At 42.8% G+C, this 21717-nt stretch overlaps 1 protein-coding gene across 3 annotated transcripts in view; it reads right to left on the reverse strand.

The window, feature by feature from the left end:
* Window positions 1–441: 441 nt before the first annotated feature.
* The window catches only part of LOC102079947 (NLR family CARD domain-containing protein 3-like), a 51667-nt gene continuing 30391 nt past the window's right edge, over window positions 442–21717 (reverse strand). Inside the window, exons 2-8 of one of the 3 annotated variants that reach the window (XM_005463762.3) lie at window positions 17495–17742; window positions 16878–16937; window positions 9271–11062; window positions 9020–9193; window positions 8538–8705; window positions 5332–5378; window positions 442–1519 (exon numbers count right to left, since the gene is read on the reverse strand). In XM_005463762.3, the coding sequence (XP_005463819.2) occupies window positions 975–1519; window positions 5332–5378; window positions 8538–8705; window positions 9020–9193; window positions 9271–11062; window positions 16878–16937; window positions 17495–17735 (3027 nt within the window). In that variant the 5' untranslated portion in view covers window positions 17736–17742 and the 3' untranslated portion in view covers window positions 442–974. Of the gene's footprint in view, window positions 1520–5331; window positions 6943–8537; window positions 8706–9019; window positions 9194–9270; window positions 11063–16877; window positions 16938–17494; window positions 17743–21717 lie in introns of those variants that run through there. The other 2 variants (XM_019354677.1, XR_002059780.1) reach the window with 2 other exon arrangements.

Raw genomic sequence — 21717 nt, forward strand, 5'->3', positions numbered from 1 at the left:
TCCTGTTGCTACTTCCTTCATGAAACTGATCAATGATCAGCTGATCGGCTTTTCTCTCTTGTTTGTTTATCGCCCACTTTGCGCCAGAAAGAAGAAACCAGCGGAGGTCACGTTAAACAACAGCAGCACGTTTAAGCTTGATAAGCTGTTGTTAGAATTGATTTAATATTACGTTTTAGTCTCAGCTGATGTTTGCTAGAACCACAGCCGTAAAGCTGCTGGTCATGATATCGGTTTGGATATGTGGTGAGAGGGAAACATAAAGATCAAACCAGGAGATGTCCTTACTGAATAATCAGAGCTGAACAGGTGATGGAGAAACAGGTTTACCTTTTAGGTGACATGAATGAGTTGAAGGGAAGTTATGAACTGTTTCTGAGAGACAAATAACACCAGGATCCATTTCTACATAGCTGACAGCTGGTGACTGTGCAGGGGCGGGCCAGGTAGGGCATTAACAGGGAAAGGGGGGCACAAAGAAATACTTTTCTTTCTTAGTCTCATTTAAAATTTCTCTCCTTTTAGTAAATACATTCTACAACCAAACCTTTCATCTGATGTAAAATCTATAGAAATCATACATATATACCAACGAGAAAGTTGTACATCACTGTTACAACAGTGTTTGTTTTCATTCAAAGGCTTTATGGCTTTTCCTATAATACCTGGTGTGCTGGACTCTAGTCAAAATGCCCAGGTCGATTTTTTGTCCCAGTCCAGCCCTGCCTTGAAATGAAGTATGGAGGCTATGAAGAGATATTGTATATTATTCTGTCTTCTCTGAATAGCTGACCATTGTCAAAGGAAAAGTTTCTTATCCAAATGTGTCTTGTAGACAGGATTGATTGAAATGACTGGGTTTAAATTTTTCAGTCATTAAAAACCCATGCTGAGTATACATTCATTGGACAGGAAATAACTGTGATTCACTGAAGACTGAAGTTTTTGGTCAAGGGTGACCAGACGACACCTCTTTATTCCAGGGAACACAGAGACACTGAGGAACCAGGAGACCAGAGTCCAAATGCAGCATAAAGAGGTTCAGTGAATGTGGTGTTGAAGGTGTGGAGGTGGATAAGAGTGTCAGAGGAGACTTTGTTGAAGGACAGAGTGCCAGCAGGGCAGTCCACATACACCGCTACTCTGTTAGGGACAGAGGAGGAGGAGGAGATGGTGGTGATGGATATTTCTTTGTTTTTGTGACAGACAGAGTAACCACCATCATAGTAGAAAAGACTCCAGGACTGTTCATTTCCTCCAAACACACAGTTGTTACTGTCTCCTTTCCTTCTGATTCTTCTGTAACTCATTGATATATGAATCCTTCCTCTCCACTCGACCTCCCAGTAACAGCGACCAGTCAGACCATTTCCACACAGCAGTTGAGGATATTGATCAAATCTGTCTGGATGATCAGAATATGACTGAGCCTCCATTACATACACAGCCACCTTGTTGTTGTCCGACAACTTGATCCTACTGTGTGCTGAGTTTGGGTCAATTGTGAGTTCGCAGGAATCTGATGGAAGCAAAAATGACAAAAAAAATTACTTTATTGAACAAATACTTATTCATAAGATCATGCAATATACAGGGTGGGCCATTTATATGGATACACCGTAATAAAATGGGAATGGTTGGTGATATTAAAGTCCTGTTTGTGGCACATTAGTATATGTGAGGGGGCAAACTCCTCAAGATGGGTGGTGACCATGGTGGCCATTTAGAAGTCGACCATCTTGGATACAACTTTTGTTTTTTCAATAGGAAGAGGGCCATGTGACACATCAAACTTATTGGTAATGTCACAAGAAAAACAATGGTGTGCTTGGTTTCAACGTAACTTTATTCTTTCATGAGTTATTTACAAGTTTCTCTTTGTTCACAGCCATTGACATGTCGAAGAGGTTAACACGTGAGGAGCAGATCGAAATTGTGTTGATATCTGGTGAACGCAGTAACCGGGTCATTGCAGCAGATTTCAATGGAAGACACCCTACGCGACCACCCATCTCCCATGCTACAGTTAGCAAACTGCTTGCTAAGTTTCGTGAAACTGGTTCAGTGTTGTCTTGATGCATTCTCAATCATCCAGGAAAGTAAATCTCCAAAAGTTGAATCTGTTCATCTGGACGTAGCGTTTTGTGGGAGAAACGTTTCGTCACTCATCCAAGTGACTTCTTCAGTCTCATATATCAATGAGTTACAGAAGAATCAGAAGGAAAGGAGACAGTCTGAGACTGAAGAAGTCACTTGGATGAGTGATGAAACGTTTCTCCCACAAAACGCTACGTCCAGATGAACAGATTCAACTTTTGGTGGTTCAGTGTTGGATTTGCCAAAATGTGGACGCAAGAAAACTGTCACTAATGAAGAAACATCAGTGGCTGTCCTAGCTTCATTCAGCAAGAGCCCACAGTGTAGCACTCGCCGCATGTCACTGGAGAGTGGCATTAGTCGAACATCCCTTCGGCGGATATTAGCTACTCACAAATGGCACCCTTACAAACTCCAGCTACTGCAGCATCTCAACGAGGATGACCCAGATCGGCGCACAGAATTTGCAGAATGGGCAAAACAAAACTTGGAACAGGACCCTCAGTTCATGCAGAAGATTTTGTTCAGTGATGAGGCAAACTTTTATGTGAATGGTGAAGTTAACAAACAAAACCACCGCTATTGGTCTGACACTAACCCACATTGGATGCATCCCTCCAAGACTGTTGGAACAACAAAAGTGATGGTTTGGTGTGGTATATGGGGTACAACAATAATGGGTCCATTCTTCATCAATGGAAACCTCAAGGCCACTGGATATTTGAAATTGCTACATAATGATGTGTTTCCCTCTTTATGCACTGAAGCTGGCACTTTCCCTGAGTTTTTCCAGCAAGATGGTGCACCACCACATTATGGATGCAAGGTCCGAGCATTCCTAGATGAACAGTTTCCTGGAAAGTGGATTGGTCGTTGTGGGTCAGTTGAATGGCCCCCAAGGTCTCCCGATCTGACCCCCTTAGACTTTTATCTTTGGGGTCATCTGAAGGCAATTGTCTATGGTGTGAAGATACGAGATGTGCAGCACCTGAAACTACGGATACTGGATGCCTGTGCTGGCATTTCTCCTGCGGTGTTGCTATCAGTGTGTGAAGAGTGGGAGAAGAGGGTTGCATTGACAATCCAACACAATGGGCAGCACATTGGACACATTTTATAAGTGGTCAGAAACTTGTAAATAACTCATGAAAGAATAAAGTTACGTTGAAACCAAGCACACCATTGTTTTTCTTGTGACATTACCAATAAGTTTGATGTGACACATGGCCCTCTTCCTATTGAAAAAACAAAAGTTGTATCCGAGATGGCCGACTTCTAAATGGCCACCATGGTCACCACCCATCTTGAGGAGTTTGCCCCCTCACATATACTAATGTGCCACAAACAGGACTTTAATATCACCAACCATACCCATTTTATTACGGTGTATCCATATAAATGGCCCACCCTGTACTTCTAATACAACATTGTGAGTCCAAATACAGGGTGTATCAACAGGAATAATCTGTGCCTCAGTAAACGTGGTTCTTAATGTTGCGTAATTTTTGTGTACCATGAGGTTTTTCTGGATTTCAGGAAACTACTGATACACTACTATTCAAAGGTTGCTATTATTCTGAAAAATGATTTTTTTTTCTTCCTGTCATGAATAGGAAATAAATAATTTCGTATTCCTCTCGAGGATACTTGAGGGTGCATGGGAGTTTGCCCAACCAGTCTACATGTGTTTTGTGGACTTGGAGAAGGCATTCGACCGTGTCCCTCGGGGTGTCCTGTGGGAGGTGTTGCGGGAGTATGGGGTGTCTGGCCCACTGCTACGGGCCATTCGATCCCTATACAACCGTTGTAAGAGTTTGGTTCGCATTGCCGGCAATAAGTCGGACTCGTTTCCGGTGGGTGATGGGCTCTGCCAGGGCTGCCCTTTATCACCGATTCTGTTCATAATTTTTATGGACAGGATTTCTAGGCGCAGCCAAGTGGCGGAGGGCTTTCACTTCGGTGGCCTCAGAATCTCATCTCTGCTTTTTGCGGATGATGTGGTTCTGATGGTTTCATCGGGTGGGGGCCTCCAGCTCGCACTGGAACGGTTCGCAGCCGAGTGTGAAGCAGCAGGAATGAGGATCAGCACCTCCAAATCTGAGGCCATGGTTCTCAGCCGGAAAAGGGTGGAGTGCCCACTCCGGGTCGGGGATGAGTTCCTGCCCCAAGTGGAGGAGTTTAAGTATCTCGGGGTCTTGTTCGCGAGTGATGGGAGAAGGGAGCCGGAGATCGACAGACGGATTGGTGCTGCGGCTGCAGTGATGCAGACGCTGCACCGGTCCGTCGTGGTGAAGAGGGAGCTGAGTGTAAAAGCGAAGCTCTCAATTTACCGGTCGATCTACGTCCCGACCCTCACCTATGGCCACGAGCTGTGGGTAGTGACCGAAAGAACGAGATCGCGGATACAAGCGGCAGAAATGAGCTTCCTCCGAAGGGTGGCTGGCCTCTCCCTTAGAGATAGGGTGAGAAGTTCGGCCATCCGGGAGGGGCTCAGAGTAGAGCCGCTGCTCCTCCACATCGAAAGGAGCCAGTTGAGGTGGTTCGGGCATCTGACAAGGATGCCCCCTGGGCGCCTCCTGGGCGAGGTGTTCCGGGCATGTCCCACCGGGAGGAGGCCCCGGGGCAGACCCAGGACGCGCTGGAGAGATTATATCTCTCGGCTGGCCTGGGAACGCCTTGGTGTTCCCCCGGATGAGCTGGAGGAGGTGGCTGGGGAGAGGGAGGTCTGGGCTTCTCTGCTTAGGCTGCTGCCCCCGCGACCCGACCTCGGATAAAGCGGATGAGGATGGATGGATGGATAATTTCGTCCTTCATAAGAGGACCATTCATTCTGACTCTTTGCCAAGAGACAATCAAGTATCTTTCAAAGCATTTGACATGGCACTGAAAAAAGTGGCAGCCATCCATGTTAAAGATCCATTTTTACTAAGGAAAAACATTAATTACAGATGGTCAAATTAAGCTTTTGTTGAACCATGGCTGGAATCAGCCACAGAGATTTGTGGATGAGGGACAGTTGAGGGGGGTTTATGTATCGAGTCAGAATGCCTCCAGAGAGTCTTTAGAGGTTTTGCACTAGAAAGATACTAAAGAAGTCTGAGATAACTATTTCACTAACTATAAGTTTTAAAATCTTTTGGATATTTGAATGAAGTTTCTGTTGTACATATGCTTTGAGTAGTTAGCGTAGGTTGACCATTATAGCTAATGTGTTCTTCATTTAAACATACTTACATTTTTTCAGACCATGCCTCAGCCATCGGACTCCACCAGGATCAAATCTAAAAATTGAAAATTAAATAAATGTCAGTCAGAGAGTGGTGAGTTACTATCTAATACATTTTATTATTAAACTGCTTCATGCATGGATGCATCGCGGCTGGAATGGCCAGTGTGTTTGAGGATCATGGATCCAAAAGCAGACACAGCAGACACACGAGGGACAGGCCTAGATTTTAACAAAAAGTGAGCTATTCATTTTGGCTGATAACTACCACAAAAACAAAAGCACAAGCTGTCATGGTCCGCAGCTCGGTGTCTGAGGAGCGGTGGGGATGCCCACGCCTACGGGTGTGGCTGTCGCCTTCACACCTGCATCCCATTCCAGGTGATCATCAGGAGGACTATTTAACCCTGCACGGCCGGCTGCTCCACGCCAGTCCGTCAGTCACCATTCAGTGGTAACTTGGCCCCTCGTGAAGGTTGATGTGGAATTTCTGGTTTCTATGAACTGTGTTAATCCTGTTACTGTGGGCTCAGATTATTGTCCGCCGTGTTCGAGCCTTCACCTGCCTGTCCTCCTGCCCGCCTGGAGTTCAGATAAACCACCTGTCATCATCCTCTCCGTCTCCCTGGAATCCTCTCCCGCGGACACTCACCCCTCCCTCCGATCCCCACGGTCCGGCCCCGATCGTAAGATAAATAGCTCTACCCCATTGTATGCTGTCATTTCCCTGCTCCCCAGTAACTCTCTCCCTCCCTCCAACGGTCCTGATCACGGCATTCCCGAATCGTTTATCTCCCGGTCTCTTCTAACATTTCCCTTTGGTTATTCGGGGTCACCTTTAGTTAGGAAATAAAGTTTATTCTGCATGCATTTCCTGCGTATTGTGTTTGCTTCTGGGTCCAGCTTGTGTGTTAGAACTATAGTTCTTGACACAAGCGAACAAAGGTTAAAAAAAAATCAAAACTAAACTGGGAAAAAATTAACTCAGGACATGGAAAAGCTCTATTGACAACCATAAACCTATCAGGACCAGAAGTTGCTAAAACCGAGACTAGGTAGCCATGACATCCATGGAACATGAGGTGAGGAGAACAGATGACCTGACACTGAAAAGAGGGAGATAGAGAATACAGAATGGTAATGAGGGAAGTGGAAACACTTGGGGAAACACAGCTGACACAAATTAACCTGAATGCTACAGGGGAAGCAGAACTAAACACACTGAAAATAGAGCACGAGATTTCACAATAAAACACAAACATAATGGACCATAGACATGACAACACAAGCTTGACAAAATGATCATGTCAATATAAAATCAGCAAAGAAAATACAAAAATAACACAAAAATGCTGGGTCACAGACCCAGCCCCCCACAGCATGCATGCTTGTCATAGGCATTAACATTAGAAACAGTGGGGGTTTCTAATCCAAAACTTGAGTCATTGTAAAGTAAGCCATTATCTGTAGACTTAGATGAAGGATGTATTATAAATGCCAGAATTTAAACTCACACTAGTCTTTGCTGTTTTTCAGGCTCCCTTCCATCAATGCAGAAATAACCTCCTGTTGAGAACCTCCAACTCCCTTTTATTTAACAGTCTTCTGTTTTTCTGTAACTGTGATCAGTTCTGATGAGTTCTGATCTGAGCAAGTGCAATATTGTATCAAACAAGAACAAAACTGCACATTTCTGTCTAACATCACTGTGTTTTGTAGATGTGGTGGATTTGAGACTTAACTACAGACATTCAATTTTAATTTAAGGGGTTTTAAAAAAGTTTTGCATTGTCCGCTTAGGAATTACACACATTTTTATGCAGTGTGTCATAATTGGACGGTGGTTGGTTTTGAATTCTCTCTCCTTCAAGCTGATCATCTTGCAGGCACTATCCTCCCTTTTGGTTGGAGCTTTAGTATAAATGGACCAGCTTTGCCAGTTTTCACCAGATCTGCTTCCAATGAGTGACCAAGAGGCCAAACACTCCAGTGATTACTTTTTGTTTTTGCTCATACTTGTCTCTCCCTTTTCCCACTCTTCCCCAGAGCCTAAAGCCTTCTGTCCTCAATCTTCAAGAAAGCCGGTTCATTCATCAAACCAACCGGGATCACTCTCCACAACTTCTCCACCTGCCTGCCACCCTTCAATGGTAACACTTACCTGGATTCAAACCAGCACTCTGGTTTCCATTCTGGAAAGCCTGTCACACATTGAACCAAAAGTAAACTCATTCTTAGACAAACTAATAGAAATAGAAATATAAAGATAGATTTTAATACAGGGAAGCTGTGAAGCAATGGCTTCAGGTACTCACTAATGGCCACTAAGTGTCTGAAGTCCAGAACCCAAGGTCATCATCACATGTCATATATCCTCCCTGAGATGCTCTTCTTGGCCATTACTAAAGTCACCTTCATCTGCTGCTTTCTCTGCATTCGTTTTTGTGAAAACCTGTTCTGTTGAGTTGAGATTAGGGAACTATTGAAGAATATCCCATTTCTTTGCTTTGAGAAACTCTTCTTTGGGTCATTCATTTCCACTGTGAAGTTCTGTGTGATCAGTTTTGCAGCACATTATAGCCCTGTAGACTTGAAAATCATCCTGCTTCTATGAACTTTCATCACTAAAAAAAAATCAATAAACACTGGCGACCTGGTTCCACTGGCAGCCTTACATGTCCATGCCATTATATTACCTCCACTGACCATGAGCTTTTTTGCTCTCTATACTTTTTTCTTTCCATCATTCTGCAACAACTTCTTCTGTCCAAAGAAGTTACCAAAGTTACCTCTGTTTTTTTTCTGTCTAATGACAATTTACTTCATTTTGAGGCTATGAAAATGGAGAGCTTTGTGTTATAAAAAAAAAATTCTCATTCTCAGATATTACTGGTAGAATTTTGTTTAACTCTTGATCCTTGACACTTCAAGCATGTTTGATGTTTGATTCAAAATCAACTGTGTTAGTGTGATGAGGCAAAAATACAAGAAATGTCTGTCCAAAAATTTTTGGGGCAAAGTATAAACACAGAAACAGCTTTGATTTTTTTTCTCTGTGTTTAAAATAAACATGTTAATTTGATATAGTCTGACAAATCTTAATTTAAGAGATGCCAGTCTAAGGAGCTTGGAAAGAAAAGCCTCTGGACTTTTCGCTTTTCTTTCCAAGCTCCTTAGACTACAATGACCTGGATGACTGAGAACTTTCACAGACCTAAGAGACTCCAGTTTACAATGTGGACTCTCCGATCCAGCTGAGAGTAGTTTTTCTCCTGAATCCTGCAAGTTGTTGTTACCCAGATCCAGCTCCCTGAGATTAGAGGATTGAATAACTCTGATCAGAGCTCCACAGCTTCTCTCCGAGAGGTTACAGCCATTTAGCCTTAGGAAAGTTATTGAACAAGAGAAATAAATGTAAGAGTTAAACATCCACAATGAAAATACATACAAGGAACACAGAAAGAACATAGACTTGCCTTTGAATCTGATAAAATACAAATAGTTACCAAAATAGCAAAATATAACCTCTATAGTAGATTAGATGGTAGATTAGCTGAAATGCTGTCATATTTCAATAATTCTAATGTCTTAACGGACTGAAAATTTAATAAAGCATTAAACCATGTTTGATATTTTCCTCCTTAGTCAGAAATGTTACTCAGCTTCAATGTGAAAAAATATATATATTACCCATACCTGAGAGTTTCCAGTTTGCAATGTGGACTCTCCAGTCCAACAGATAGAAGATTCAGTCCTGAATCCTGCAGGTCATTGTTGTTCAGGTCCAACTCTCGCAAACTACAGGAGTGGCAGCTGAGAACTGAGGACAGAGCTCCATAGCTTTTCTCTGAGAGGTTACAGTCACTCAGTCTGAGGAGACAATAATGCATTTATAAAATCTAGCAACAATTCGAACAATATATAAGCCCAGCTATCACTGTACTTACAGAGCTTTGTTGGAGGCTTTGACCACTGGTAGCAGCCTCAGAAGAGCCTCGTCTGAAGCAGAGTATTTCTTCAGGTCAAACGCGTTCAGATCTTTTTCTGATGACAGTAAAATGAAGGCCAGAGCTGACCACTGAGCAGGAGACAGTTTATCTGTGGAGAGACTTCCTGATCTCAGGAGCTGTTGGATCTCCTCCACTAGAGAATGGTCATTCAGTTCATTCAGACAGTGGAACAGATTGATGCTTTTCTCTGCAGACAGATTATTAGTGAGCTTTTCCTTTATGTACTGGACTGTTTCCTGATTGATCTGTGAACTACTTTCTGTCTGTTTGAGCAGACCTTGTAGCAGAGCCTGGTTGGTCTGCAGTGAAAGACCCAGGAGGAAACGAAGGAACAAGTCCAGGTGACCATCTGGACTCTGTAAAGCCTTGTCCACAGCATTCTGATAGACACGTGTCTCTACAGATTCTTCTCTTCTTTCAGACTGTTGGGGGGTTGGTTGTTCTTCCAGCAGGTTGACTTTAGAGTTTTTTAACCTTAGATGAACATGAAGAGCAGCCAGAAACTCCTGAACACTCAAATGGATGAAGCAGAACACCTTGACCTGGTACAGTCCGCTCTCTTTTTTAAGGATCTGTGTGAACACTCCTGAGTACACTGAGGCTGCTCTGATATCGATGCCACACTCTGTCAGGTCTGATTCATAAAAGATCAGGTTTCCTTTTTGCAGCTGATCAAAAGCCAGTTTTCCCAGAGACTCAATCATCTTCCTGTTCTCTGGACTCCAGTGTGGATCTGTCTCAGCTCCTCCATCATACTTGACCTTCTTCACTTTGGCCTGAACCACCAGGAAGTGGATATACATCTCAGTCAGAGTCTTGGGCAGCTTTCCTCCCTCTCTGGTTTTCAGCACATCCTCCAGAACTGTAGCAGTGATCCAGCAGAAGACTGGGATGTGGCACATGATGTGTAGGCTTCGTGATGTCTTGATGTGGGGTGTGATCCTGCTGGCCTGCTCCTCATCTCTGAATTTCTTGTTGAAGTACTCCTCTTTCTGCGGGTCAGTGAATCCTCTGACCTCTGTCACCATATCAACATAGTCAGGAGGAATCTGATTGGCTGCTCCAGGTCGTGTGGTTATCCAGAGGCGAGCAGAGGGAAGCAGTTTCGCCCTTATGAGGTTTGTCAGCAACACATCCACTGAGGTGGACTGTTGAACATCAGTTAGGGTATCAGTGTTGTGGAAGTCCAGAGAAAGTCGAGACTCATCCAGACCATCAAATATGAACACAACCTGGAACTCATCAAATTTTGACATTCTGGCTTCTTTGGTTTCAGTAAAGAAGTGATGAACAAGTTCCACTAAGCTGAACTTTTCCTCCTTCACCACATTCAGCTCTCTGAACGTGAATGGAAATATAAACTTAATGTCCTGGTTGGCTTTGTCTTCAGCCCAGTCCAAAATGAACTTCTGAGTTAAGACTGTTTTCCCAAGGCCAGCCACTCCCTTTGTTAACACTGTTCTGATTTGTTTGATTCTTTGGGGTGAGCCTTTAAAGATGTCTTCCTGTATGATTGTCATTTCTGGTCTGTGTGGTTTGCTGGATGCTGTTTTAATCTGTCTGACCTCATGTTCATCATTGACCTCTGCAGTCCCTCCCTCTGTGATGTAGAGCTCTGTGTAGATCTGATTAAGTGGGACTTTTTCAGCTCTGGCAATTCCCTCGAAGACAGTTTGGAACTTCTCCCTCAGCTTAGACTTGAGACACCACTGACACTGTCGAAGAGACTCTTATTGGGGCAATATAAAAGCAATAAAAGTGTTTAAGAGTGGTTAAAAAAAAGAAACAACTCAGTATGGTAAAGTCAGATCAGCAACCACAGTAATGGCAATGTCATTGCTCATTTAGTAAAATGCTTACCATGGTCTAGCATGTTAGCATGCTTTCTGAGTGAAATATATTGTATAAGTCTCCACAGTTTATCGAAAGCAGACTCAGTCAATCTTAAAATTCTTCCTCTAATTTTCATACATAGAGGGATTTATGTACTGCCACGTGGAAAGCGACAGTACAGAGACTGTTCTGGGGGCCGGCCGCATGGAAAGCAGCAGCATAGAAACAATTCCAGGGGCCGACCACGTGGAAAGTGGTGGCGGCGCATGTGAAGCAGGTCAGGAGGACAGCTGCATGTGAAATGGCAGCGTTTGAGAAGCAGGTCCGGAGGTCGACCTGCGAGGGCGAAGCTCCTTGATCAATGGCATGGAAGCAGCAGATTCTGCTGCAGGAACAGACAGCAGCGTGGAAGGTGCGGATTGCTGGAGTGGCTCTTCCGAGCCCCTAGCAGAGACAGATGATGGTACGGAAGCTGTGGACAGCTGGAGTGGCTCTCCTGAGCCCCCAAGGGCAACAGACGGTGGTGTCGAAGCTGCAGACGGCTGAAGCGGTTGTCCCAAGCTCCCAGCGGAGACAGATGGCTGGAACAGCTATCCAGAGACATCTGGCTGAGGCGAAGCAGGGCCAGCTCAGGATGCTGTGGCTTGAGCTGTGCAATGCAGACAGTCTGTTCAGGTGGTGATAACAAAATTATATCCATGGCTGGCGGAGTGAGCATGCCAGAGCTCAAAGCAGGGACAGAAGGCTGTGGCAGCACCACTGTTTTCGTCCAACATGGCCAACATGGCTGTATAATGCACAGACTCACGTGATGCCACCATGACATGGACCCAGCAGACTCTGCTCGTGAGATCTCACTCACCTTCTGAGCCTGTGGAGGAGCATTTCCCACACTCTGGACACTCTGGCATTGTCCATTGGACTAAACACCATGGAGGCAATTCTTCGGGACAGCCTTCATCTACACCAGCTTCCTATGGCTTTGGAGTTTGCCTACAATTTGGCCATGGCAAGAGAGGCACTACAAGCACGGGAGGTCGTAGATCACCTCAAGATGCTGTCTTTCACATCACAGCAGCAGCAACAGACTGAGCCCTGCACAACACTGCAACAGTGGCAGCGGACGGAGCCTTCCGTGACACCACAGCAGCGGCAGCTGAGAAGAATGCCTACGCCCCCGCTATGGCACGTCTTTTCCTCCACCTTGTGATCTGACCACACTATGGACCCTGTAGAATTCTACCTCTATGAGTAGCAGCAGGCAGCCTTCATCGAGCTGGAGGAAGGTCCGGTGGAAGCCATGGCACATCCCAGACTATAAGCACATTTTTCATGAGACTCGTTTAGCTCTCATGGGTCCCTGGAGTTGCTGTAAACTCCCATCTGTCGCTCTGCCAGCACCCAAATCTCAGACGCTTCAGGTGGGAGTACTCAGGTTTTCTCTAGACACACATTCTTCAGCCTTAGCGCTGCCAGAGACTCCGCTGTTTTGCCCACCAGCTCCCTCCTCCAGAAGGAAGGGGCACCCACACCATCAGTGTTCCTCACCACAGTCGGGATCCTGCCTTTCCCCAGAACAGATGAGAGCGGTGAGTGATGAAGACTGTTCTTCTTGTGCTCCTACTGCACGAAGTAATAAAAAGGATCTCGCCACCGTCTGTCTCCGCTGGGGGCTCCGAGGAGTTCATACAGCCGTCTGTAGTTTTCATTCAATTCAATTCAATTCAATTCAATTTTATTTATATAGCGCCAAATCACAACAAAAGTCGCCTCAAGGCGTTTTCATGCCCCTGTTTACCTCTGCTGGGGGTCTTGAGGAGTCTGTTGAGCCATCTGTGGTTCTCCACACTGCCATCTCTTCCTGCTGGAGGGGGCCCTGAGGAGTCTGTCCGGCTGTCTGTCTTCGCTGGTGGCTCGTTAGAGCCCACCCAGCACGATCTGCACCTCCACATTCACCCACCAAAGCACTCCAACACTGGTCACTTTCCAGGCCAGTAAACATGAAGCTTCACCTTCGCACACGGTCCCACATGGTCGACCTCCAGACTTGTTTCACTGTCGCTGCTTTCCTCGTAGCCAGCTTCCTGGACCATTTTTTCACCACTGCTTCCCACTCGGCAGGCCTCCTGAACTGCTCTATCACCGCCGCCTCCCACACAGTCAGTCTCCGGACCTTCTTTGCCTGCGCCACCGCTGTTTTTCAATTCAATTCAATTCAATTCAATTTTATTTATATAGCGCCAAATCACAACAAAAGTCGCCTCAAGGCACTTTATATTGTACAGTAGATTGCACAATAATAAATACAGAGAAAGACCCAACAATCATATGACCCCCTATGAGCAAGCACTTTGGCGACAGTGGGAAGGAAAAACTCCCTTTTAACAGGAAGAAACCTCCGGCAGAACCAGGCTCAGGGAGGGGCGGCCATCTGCTGCGACCGGTTGGGGTGAAAGAAGGAAAACAGGATAAAGACATGCTGTGGAAGAGAGACAGAGATTAACACTAGAATTACTGAGCCTTTTTTCCCTGGTGCAAGTCCCTACTACTAGATTTACTGGCCTGCGCAGATTTGCGTAAATTCCCCCCGACCTTAACACCTCTTGGCACCCCGCTGAGGTTTTCACAGGTCATCAGCTCCATTGTTCTCCTGCTTTTGTTGTGCAAACACACCCTCCCCCAACCCCTAACCATGAGAGATTCAAGTTTTTCCTTCCCTGCAAGGCTGCTTTCCTTCCTTACCTGCCTGCATGCCTGTCCATAAACACATATACACAGAGTTGTACATATATTTATATATTTATATAGCCACACCTTATATAATATGCATAAAGTCTAGTTATACACACAGACACATCTATATCATATATACACACACACACATATATATATATATATATACATACATATATATATATATATGTGTGTGTGTGTGTGTATATATGATATAGATGTGTCTGTGTGTATAATATGTATATATATATATATAATATGTATATATGTATATATATATAAAATGTTTGTATAGTGCACTTTCTATACCTTGCTCTGTCCACTTTTTTGCAATGACAATGCAGATTTTCCACTTGTGGGACAAATAAATGCAGATTTGCTGTGTGTGTGTGTGTGTGTGTGTGTGTGTGTGTGTGTGTGCAACATTGGCATTTGTTTACTTAGATCCAAGGCAGGCCAAACCTCTGTGTTACAACCTACATACAAAAGACAGACATTCACAATATATGGGTACACAAGTCTGTTTTATTTCAAAGTCTTTCAAACTTTGAAACGAACCTTGGTAGGGAACAGCTGTTCCCTACCAAGCATTTCTTGCAGCTGGCAACAACGGTCGTGCATTCAGTATAGTTGTGACTTCCGCAAAAAATGTGGTCAAAATCTCATGAGTAAGTTAAAGTATTTCTATCAGGCATTTCTGAAAGTTGTAACACAGAGGTTTGGCCTGCCTTGGATCTGAGCAACTCTGAGTGAGCAAATGCAAATGTGCCAGGCCTCAAGGACAATGGGTGGTTTGCACAACAAAAGCTGTAGGAGAAACAAGCTGACGACCTGTGAAAATCTCCGCAGGGGTGCTTAACACCTCGGGACTTGCACCAGAAAATAAAAAAGCCAGTAATTCTAGGGGGTTTTGGGTTTAGGGAAGTTACGCAAATTTGCGCAGGATAGTAAACCTAGTGTTAATAACAGATATGATTCAATGCAGAGAGGTCTATTAACACATAGTGAGTGAGAAAGGTGACTGGAAAGGAAAAACTCAATGCATCATGGGAATCCCCGGCAGCCTACGTCTATTGCAGCATAACTAAGGGAGGATTCAGGGTCACCTGGTCCAGCCCTAACTATATGCTTTAGCAAAAAGGAAAGTTTGAAGCCTAATCTTGAAAGTAGAGATAGTGTCTGTCTCCCGAATCCAAACTGGAAGCTGGTTCCACACAAGAGGGGCCTGAAAACTGAAGGCTCTGCCTCCCATTCTACTTTTAAATACTCTAGGGACACCAAGTAGGCCTGCAGAGCGAGAGCGGAGTGCTCTAATAGGGTGATATGGCACTACAAGGTCATTAAGATAAGATGGGGCCTGATTATTTAAGACCTTGTATGTGAGGAGCAGGATTTTGAATTCAATTCTGGATTTAACAGGAAGCCAATGAAGGGAAGCCAAAACAGGAGAAATATGCTCTCTCTTTCTAGTCCCTGTCAGGACCCTTGCTGCAGCATTTTGGATCAGCTGAAGGCTTTTCAGCAAGTTTTTAGGACATTCTGATAATAAAGAATTACAGTAGTCCAGCCTGGAAGTAATAAATGCATGAACTAGTTTTTCAGCGTCACTCTGAGACAGGATATTTCTAATTTTAGAGATGTTGCGCAAATGGAAGAAAGCAGTCTTACATAGTTGTTTAATATGTGCGTTGAAGGACATGTCCTGGTCAAAAATGACTCCAAGGTTCCTCACAGCATTACTGGAGGCCAAGGTAATGTCATCCAGAGTAAGAATCTGGTTAGATACCATATTTCTAAGATTTTCAGGGCCGAGTACAATAACCTCAGTTTTATCTGAATTAAGAAGCACAGTCGGCCTCCAGACCTGCTCCGTCTGCTCCGCAGCCGCTTTCCAGGCAGCCGGCCTCCTGAACTGCTCTGTCACTGCCACCTCCCAGACGGTCATGTGCCTACGTTTCCCTGTGTTTATGGTTTCAGTTTTTGTTCCACGTTTCTAGTTTCCTAGTGCGTTAGTTCCAGTTTCTCAGTGTTGTGTTCCTAGTTTTCTAGTTTATTTTTGTGGGAGTTTATTTGTTTGAAGAATTTTCCCCAGCAAAAAAGCTGCAGTCCTTAGTTGCTTTTTCATGTTTGAGTCCTGCATTTGGGTCCACTTCCTGCCTGACACAGCCTCAGCCTCAAATGACACCTAGCCAAAGATTTTTTTTTCATGTCTGAATTTTAGCATCTCTAAATGATAAGGCCTTATAGTGCCGCAAATGCACTTTAAAACATATGTAAATGTCAGAAAAAAATATACACTCACAATTTTAATGTTTGAAACATTTACTTAGTTCTCTTTTTAAATGTTATTTGGATTTAGATTTAGATTTAGATTATTGGATTTAGATTTTTAAATTGCATTTTAACAAAGATTTAGAAAATCATTTTTTTTATTTAGGATTTGAAAATGTTGTTTGAAATTGGATTTTTATTGTGAAATCAATTTCCAAAGCTATTATTGATGAATTTATAATTTACTTAGAAATACTGATTTATAATTATCATTTATTTTAGATTAAGTGATCAAATAATTAATTGCTTTATTAATGTCTAAATAAATATAAGCATTTAAAAAAGAATTAGTAGATGAATTTATTCATGCATATGTTCTTGGACAATTCATTACTAAAACACAAAATGCTTATTTTAATTTACGAGACTCTTCTGGTCCTCCATTGACAGAAAATGTTTGAATCTTCTGCAGATTTTTTCTAAGCTGATACATGTGTGACACGTTCACATCATATGAATTATCAGCTGCTTCTGTTACAGGCTGGATTTAAATTCCAAGAGTTTACGTCATATTTATGTTGACTATGTAACTGCCTACAGTAAGACTACAGCAGGCAGAGAAATACCAAACTGAAACAAGAGCTCTGATTGGTCACCTTCATGTGTTGACACCTTAGTGACATCACCTCAGATTATTCAACTCTTACCTTCTGATAAAAATGTCTGGTCTGGCTGTTTTTGTCTCTCCACAACTTGAGAAGGTTTACCTAGTGGACGAAATCTGACATCATGAACAGGTCTTTGTAAATGTTTTCATCTTTTATGATTTATGCAAGATTTATGTTTGTCTGTGTGTGATACAAGATATGTTAAGTGTGTAGAGACAGAAAAGTCAGGTTTAAAAAAGTTAACTAATACAGATTTAGTTTATTAATATGCTTTATGATATTTCTCATATTATCTGGAAATTACACCAAAGAGTGCGATCGTGGCTCAAGAGTTGGGAGTTCGCCTTGTAATTGGAAGGTTGCCGGTTCGAGCCCCGGCTTGGACAGTCTCGGTCGTTGTGTCCTTGGGCAAGACACTTCACCCATTGCCTGCTGGTGGTGGTCAGAGGGACCGGTGGCGCCAGTGTCTGGCAGCCTCGCCTCTGATAGTGCGCCCCAGGGTGGCTGTGGCTACAATGTAGCTTACCATCACCAGTGTGTGAGTGTGTGGATGACTGGATGTGTAAAGCGCTTTGGGGTCCTTAGGGACAAGTAAAGCGCTATACAAATACAGGCCATTTACCAAATGTTTCATGTTATTTCTTTGACTGACTGACTTGTATGAGTCTTGACTTTGTCCAAAATCTTTCGTGTGACTTCCAAAGCATCTTCACTGTATTTAGTTGTCATCAAATTCACTGTTTGCAGTTTATCAGCTGTCTGAAGATCACTCTTTGGGATGACTGGTAAACCGTTCAGTGACTCAGGTTTCTGTAGATACCACTTAAAATATTTCAGTTCCTTCGCTCCCAAATCCCCCAGTGTTTCCAGAAGCTGTGTCTGCAGAGATTCCTTCATCTTTGCTCTGTAACAACACAAGAGTACAAATCTGAAGAAATTTGTGAACCTCGTTAATTCATGTTTGATAAGAAGGTTGAGAAAAGTGTGAAAACAGTGTTGAGCATGATACATTTGACAATGTTGTTTCTAAGGATTTCAATTCCTGTCTTTCATATTAGAAATCTGAATACATGTACAGGTTATAAAACAGGTCATAAATGCATAAATCCTGTCACCGCTTGTTTGTAACATAGTCTGGTCCAGTCCTTTAACAAAAGCAATCTTTTTTTTTTAAGTTATAAGTTGCTAAAAATAAAACTATATGATGTCCATTGCAATGCTCTTACAGAATGAAATGAGATAGCAGGAAATATGGACTGGCTAACAGTTGGAGATTAGCCTATTCTTTGTTAAGTTGACAATAATTAAGTTGACAACTACCATATTCACAAATACTGTTTGCAAATCGTCTACAAGCAGTGGTCCATCTTTAAAATTATTAGGCAAAAATGTCTCTTCTTCTACTGGTACTTTAAAAATTCAAAGTAATTCCTTATCCTCTGGGCTGATACGGCACCGTGAGGTCTTTAATACAAGATGGGGTCTTACCAAATGCAAAAAAACAGTCCTTTAAATTTGTTTGATATGGACACTGAAGGACATGCTGGTCATAAGTGATTCCATGATTGCTCACAATGTTACTGGTGGCCAAGAGTAAGTTACCTCTAGTGATGGTAAATTTGATTCTTTTTACTGAATCGAGTTTTAATGAGTCACTCACCAAAGTGAATCAGGTTTTTTGAGTCATTTGAGTCACTGAGTCAGTTGACCAGAGTGCAAAAAATGTACATTTTCACTCAAACTTAATTTGTTTCTCTTTTAATGTAAATCCTACTGCTAAGATGAGTGATTCTTAAAGAAAACAACTATTTTATATAGCAAAAAAGAGCAAAAGAATTTCTAAAGGGAACATTTATTTTGTTTATTTTTATTTTATTAGTATTTTCCTTACATGTGTCAAATATATATTTTCTCATCTAAATGTCCACTGAGCTGTGAGCCAGGGGGCGGTAGTGCGCCTTAACATTGGTTGCCAACCAAGAAGAAGAAGAAGTAGCTGCGAGCCAGGAGGGAGGGGGTGAGTGAGTGAGTGAGTGAGTGATTCGTTCGCTCTATGATTCAGCACAGGAGGGAGGGGGTTAGCGAGTCATGAGTGATTCGCTCGCTCTATGATTCAGCACAGGAGGGAGGGGGTGAGCGAGTCATGAGTGATTCGCGCGCTTTATGATTCAGCACAGGAGGGAGGGGGTGAGCGAGTCATGAGTGATTCGCGCGCTTTATGATTCAGCACAGGAGGGAGGGGGTTAGTGAGTCCTGAGTGATTTGCTTACACTACGATTCAGCACAGGAGGGAGGGGGTTAGTGAGTCCTGAGTGATTTGCTTCCCCTACGATTCAGCGCAGGAAGGGAGGGGGTGAGTAGCTCAAATGTGCTGTTAGCATGTTAGCAGAGCGATACTACTGTGAACCGAGGAGCTATTGTCTTGATGTGAGCTTCTACTCAGGGTTTTTTCTTCCAGTTCAGAGCAGAAATGTTTTTGTTAAGATACTGGATGTTGTGTTTTTCTTCACAATTTGATTTATAAGCTAGATATATTTCTACTAATGAAATTAGTTTGCTAACAGCAACAGGGATGAGTCAGTGAGTCAGTTGCGCTTGTGAATCATGATTCACGAGTCAGTAAAGTGATTCTCGAGTATTGAACGATTCGTTCATGATTCGCGCATCACTAGTTACCTCAGTACCTAACCTAACAAATAAATCTCACTATCATAATCATACACACGATCATACCTTTCACAACACTGATATGTCATGGTTCTGGGTCAGTTTGACCCAGTATTTTGAGTTGTTATGTTTTGGTGTGTTTTTGCATTATGGATTGTTTTCTTATTCTCTTGTGGTGCTTTTGTTGATGATGATGTAGTTATTCTTGTTTAGGGATTAGTTCTTAGGTTTTGTGTTCTCATGTTTATTGCAGGTTTAGTTCAGTGTCTAGTCTGTCTCTCTCTGTCCAGTCCGTGTCTTAGTTTAGTGTGTATTGTTTCCTGTTTGATTTTGAAGGATTGTCTCTTATGTCAGTGTGTCCAGCTTTGCTCCTCCTGTCTCGTTAGTCCAATTTCTCCCAGCTGTGTCTCCCTCCTGTGGCCCATTCCCTGATTACCACCCTGTGTATATTAGCCCTGTGTTTTCCTGTGCTCAGTGTCGCGTCGTACCCTCAGATCCTGCCTGTGTGTTCCAGTTTGTGTTTTCATGGTTTGGTTACTGTTTTTGTTTGGTGCCAGCAATAAAGCTGTGGTTTTCAGTTACGTTTCCATCTCAGAGTCCTGCATTTGGATCCTCCTCTCCATCCGCCTGCACACAGAGCCCTGACATGATCATAGTAATGAGGTTCTGCAATAATCACATCTGATAAAGGGTTTAAATGTGGTAAACTAATCTGTATACCAAGCACGCCTAATCATATCTCACTTTAGCAGGTATTCAATACTGAATATATAAAGCTTCTCCACCACCATGTCCATTGCTGTCTCTCCTATAGATTAAAAAAAAAACCTGTATTCCTATAAGCTCATTGCTATACTGATATAGAATAGAATTCAACTTTATCATCTTTGCACATGATAGTGCAAGGCAACGAAATACAGTTTGCATCCATCCAGAAAGTGCTTTAGCAATAATATAGATATTACAAAATATATATTATCATTAATGTATATATATATTACAAAATATGGGTCTATTATAGTTATAAGGGTACAGCTGGCGTATACCAGTATCATTAGTAATTCCCATAAGTATTCATAATAAGTGTAACTGAAAATCTTAAAAAGTGTCTTCCACTTGGGCCTGGGAATTACAGGGCAAGGACCCCAATGCAGACTTCTTAAAGAAAAACACGCCTTTATTAACAGAAAGTCCAAAACAAGCTAATGCAAAAAAAAAAACCCCAAAAGGCAACAAACAGGGAGGAACACTGTCAGGAAATCAATATCCTTAGTATCCTTTGTTAGGTAATAAATGTATCATCTTAAATGTTTATTTTGCTGATTATATTGTTTTAGGTATAAAAGAAGGCCAGCTTTGAGACAAGGTCACAGGCTGACAGGAAACTGCAGGTTTTTGCAGAAGTATGGGCAACAGACAGAGTGAAACTAAATTCAGACAGGTTGCCCTGGCAACAGACCTTAGAAAGGGGAAGTTATTGGAAGCTGCACGGGAAGTTTTAGTGCACAGGTATATTAATAAACCAGACACAGAAAAGAGGAACTGAGTAGAAGGAGTTTGTTTGTAATGAAACTGTGTGTGACGTGTGTAACGTCAAGATGGAGTATATAAATATAACTAGGCTTCCTGTTTGTTTTTTAGACCTGGGGTTTTGTGTGTGTGTTCAGGTCTCCATATCCGGATATGTAAAATAAAGATCATTTTTAAAGTAATAAGACCACTTCTGAGCTGTGTCCTTTTTTGGCCGTAAAGAATCCAAAGAACCCAATTTAATACCTTATTTTCCTATTATATTGTTTTATGTACTTTAATAATGAAGGCTTGTAGAGCAAGGCTACCTTTGACTCACAAACTAAGTGCTCAGCCAGACTGAAAAACAGGAAGTTTTAGTGCACAGGCATATTAATAGATAAGACACAGAAAAGAGGAACTTTCCATATAAGCAATGTTTGAGACTGTGTGACGTGTAAAGTACCAAAATAACACCTATATGAGGCACAGCTTATGATTCTAATGTTAGAGCTCTTGCAACTGGCACTTGAGCTGTGCAGGGGTCTCTCTCTTCCGGAAGATGATTGAATAAAAAGAAATATAAATGTTTTAACACACTATGAGTCGGTTTTCTCTGTTCTATCATGGGGACAAAAGGATCGGGGTTTAATATTTGGTGTTTCCGCCCGGTTCTTCGTGCAACAGAGAGAACAAATGTGGC

Source organism: Oreochromis niloticus, linkage group LG15, assembly GCF_001858045.2.
Source record: "Oreochromis niloticus isolate F11D_XX linkage group LG15, O_niloticus_UMD_NMBU, whole genome shotgun sequence".
In the NCBI taxonomy this organism is placed as follows: domain Eukaryota; kingdom Metazoa; phylum Chordata; class Actinopteri; order Cichliformes; family Cichlidae; genus Oreochromis; species Oreochromis niloticus.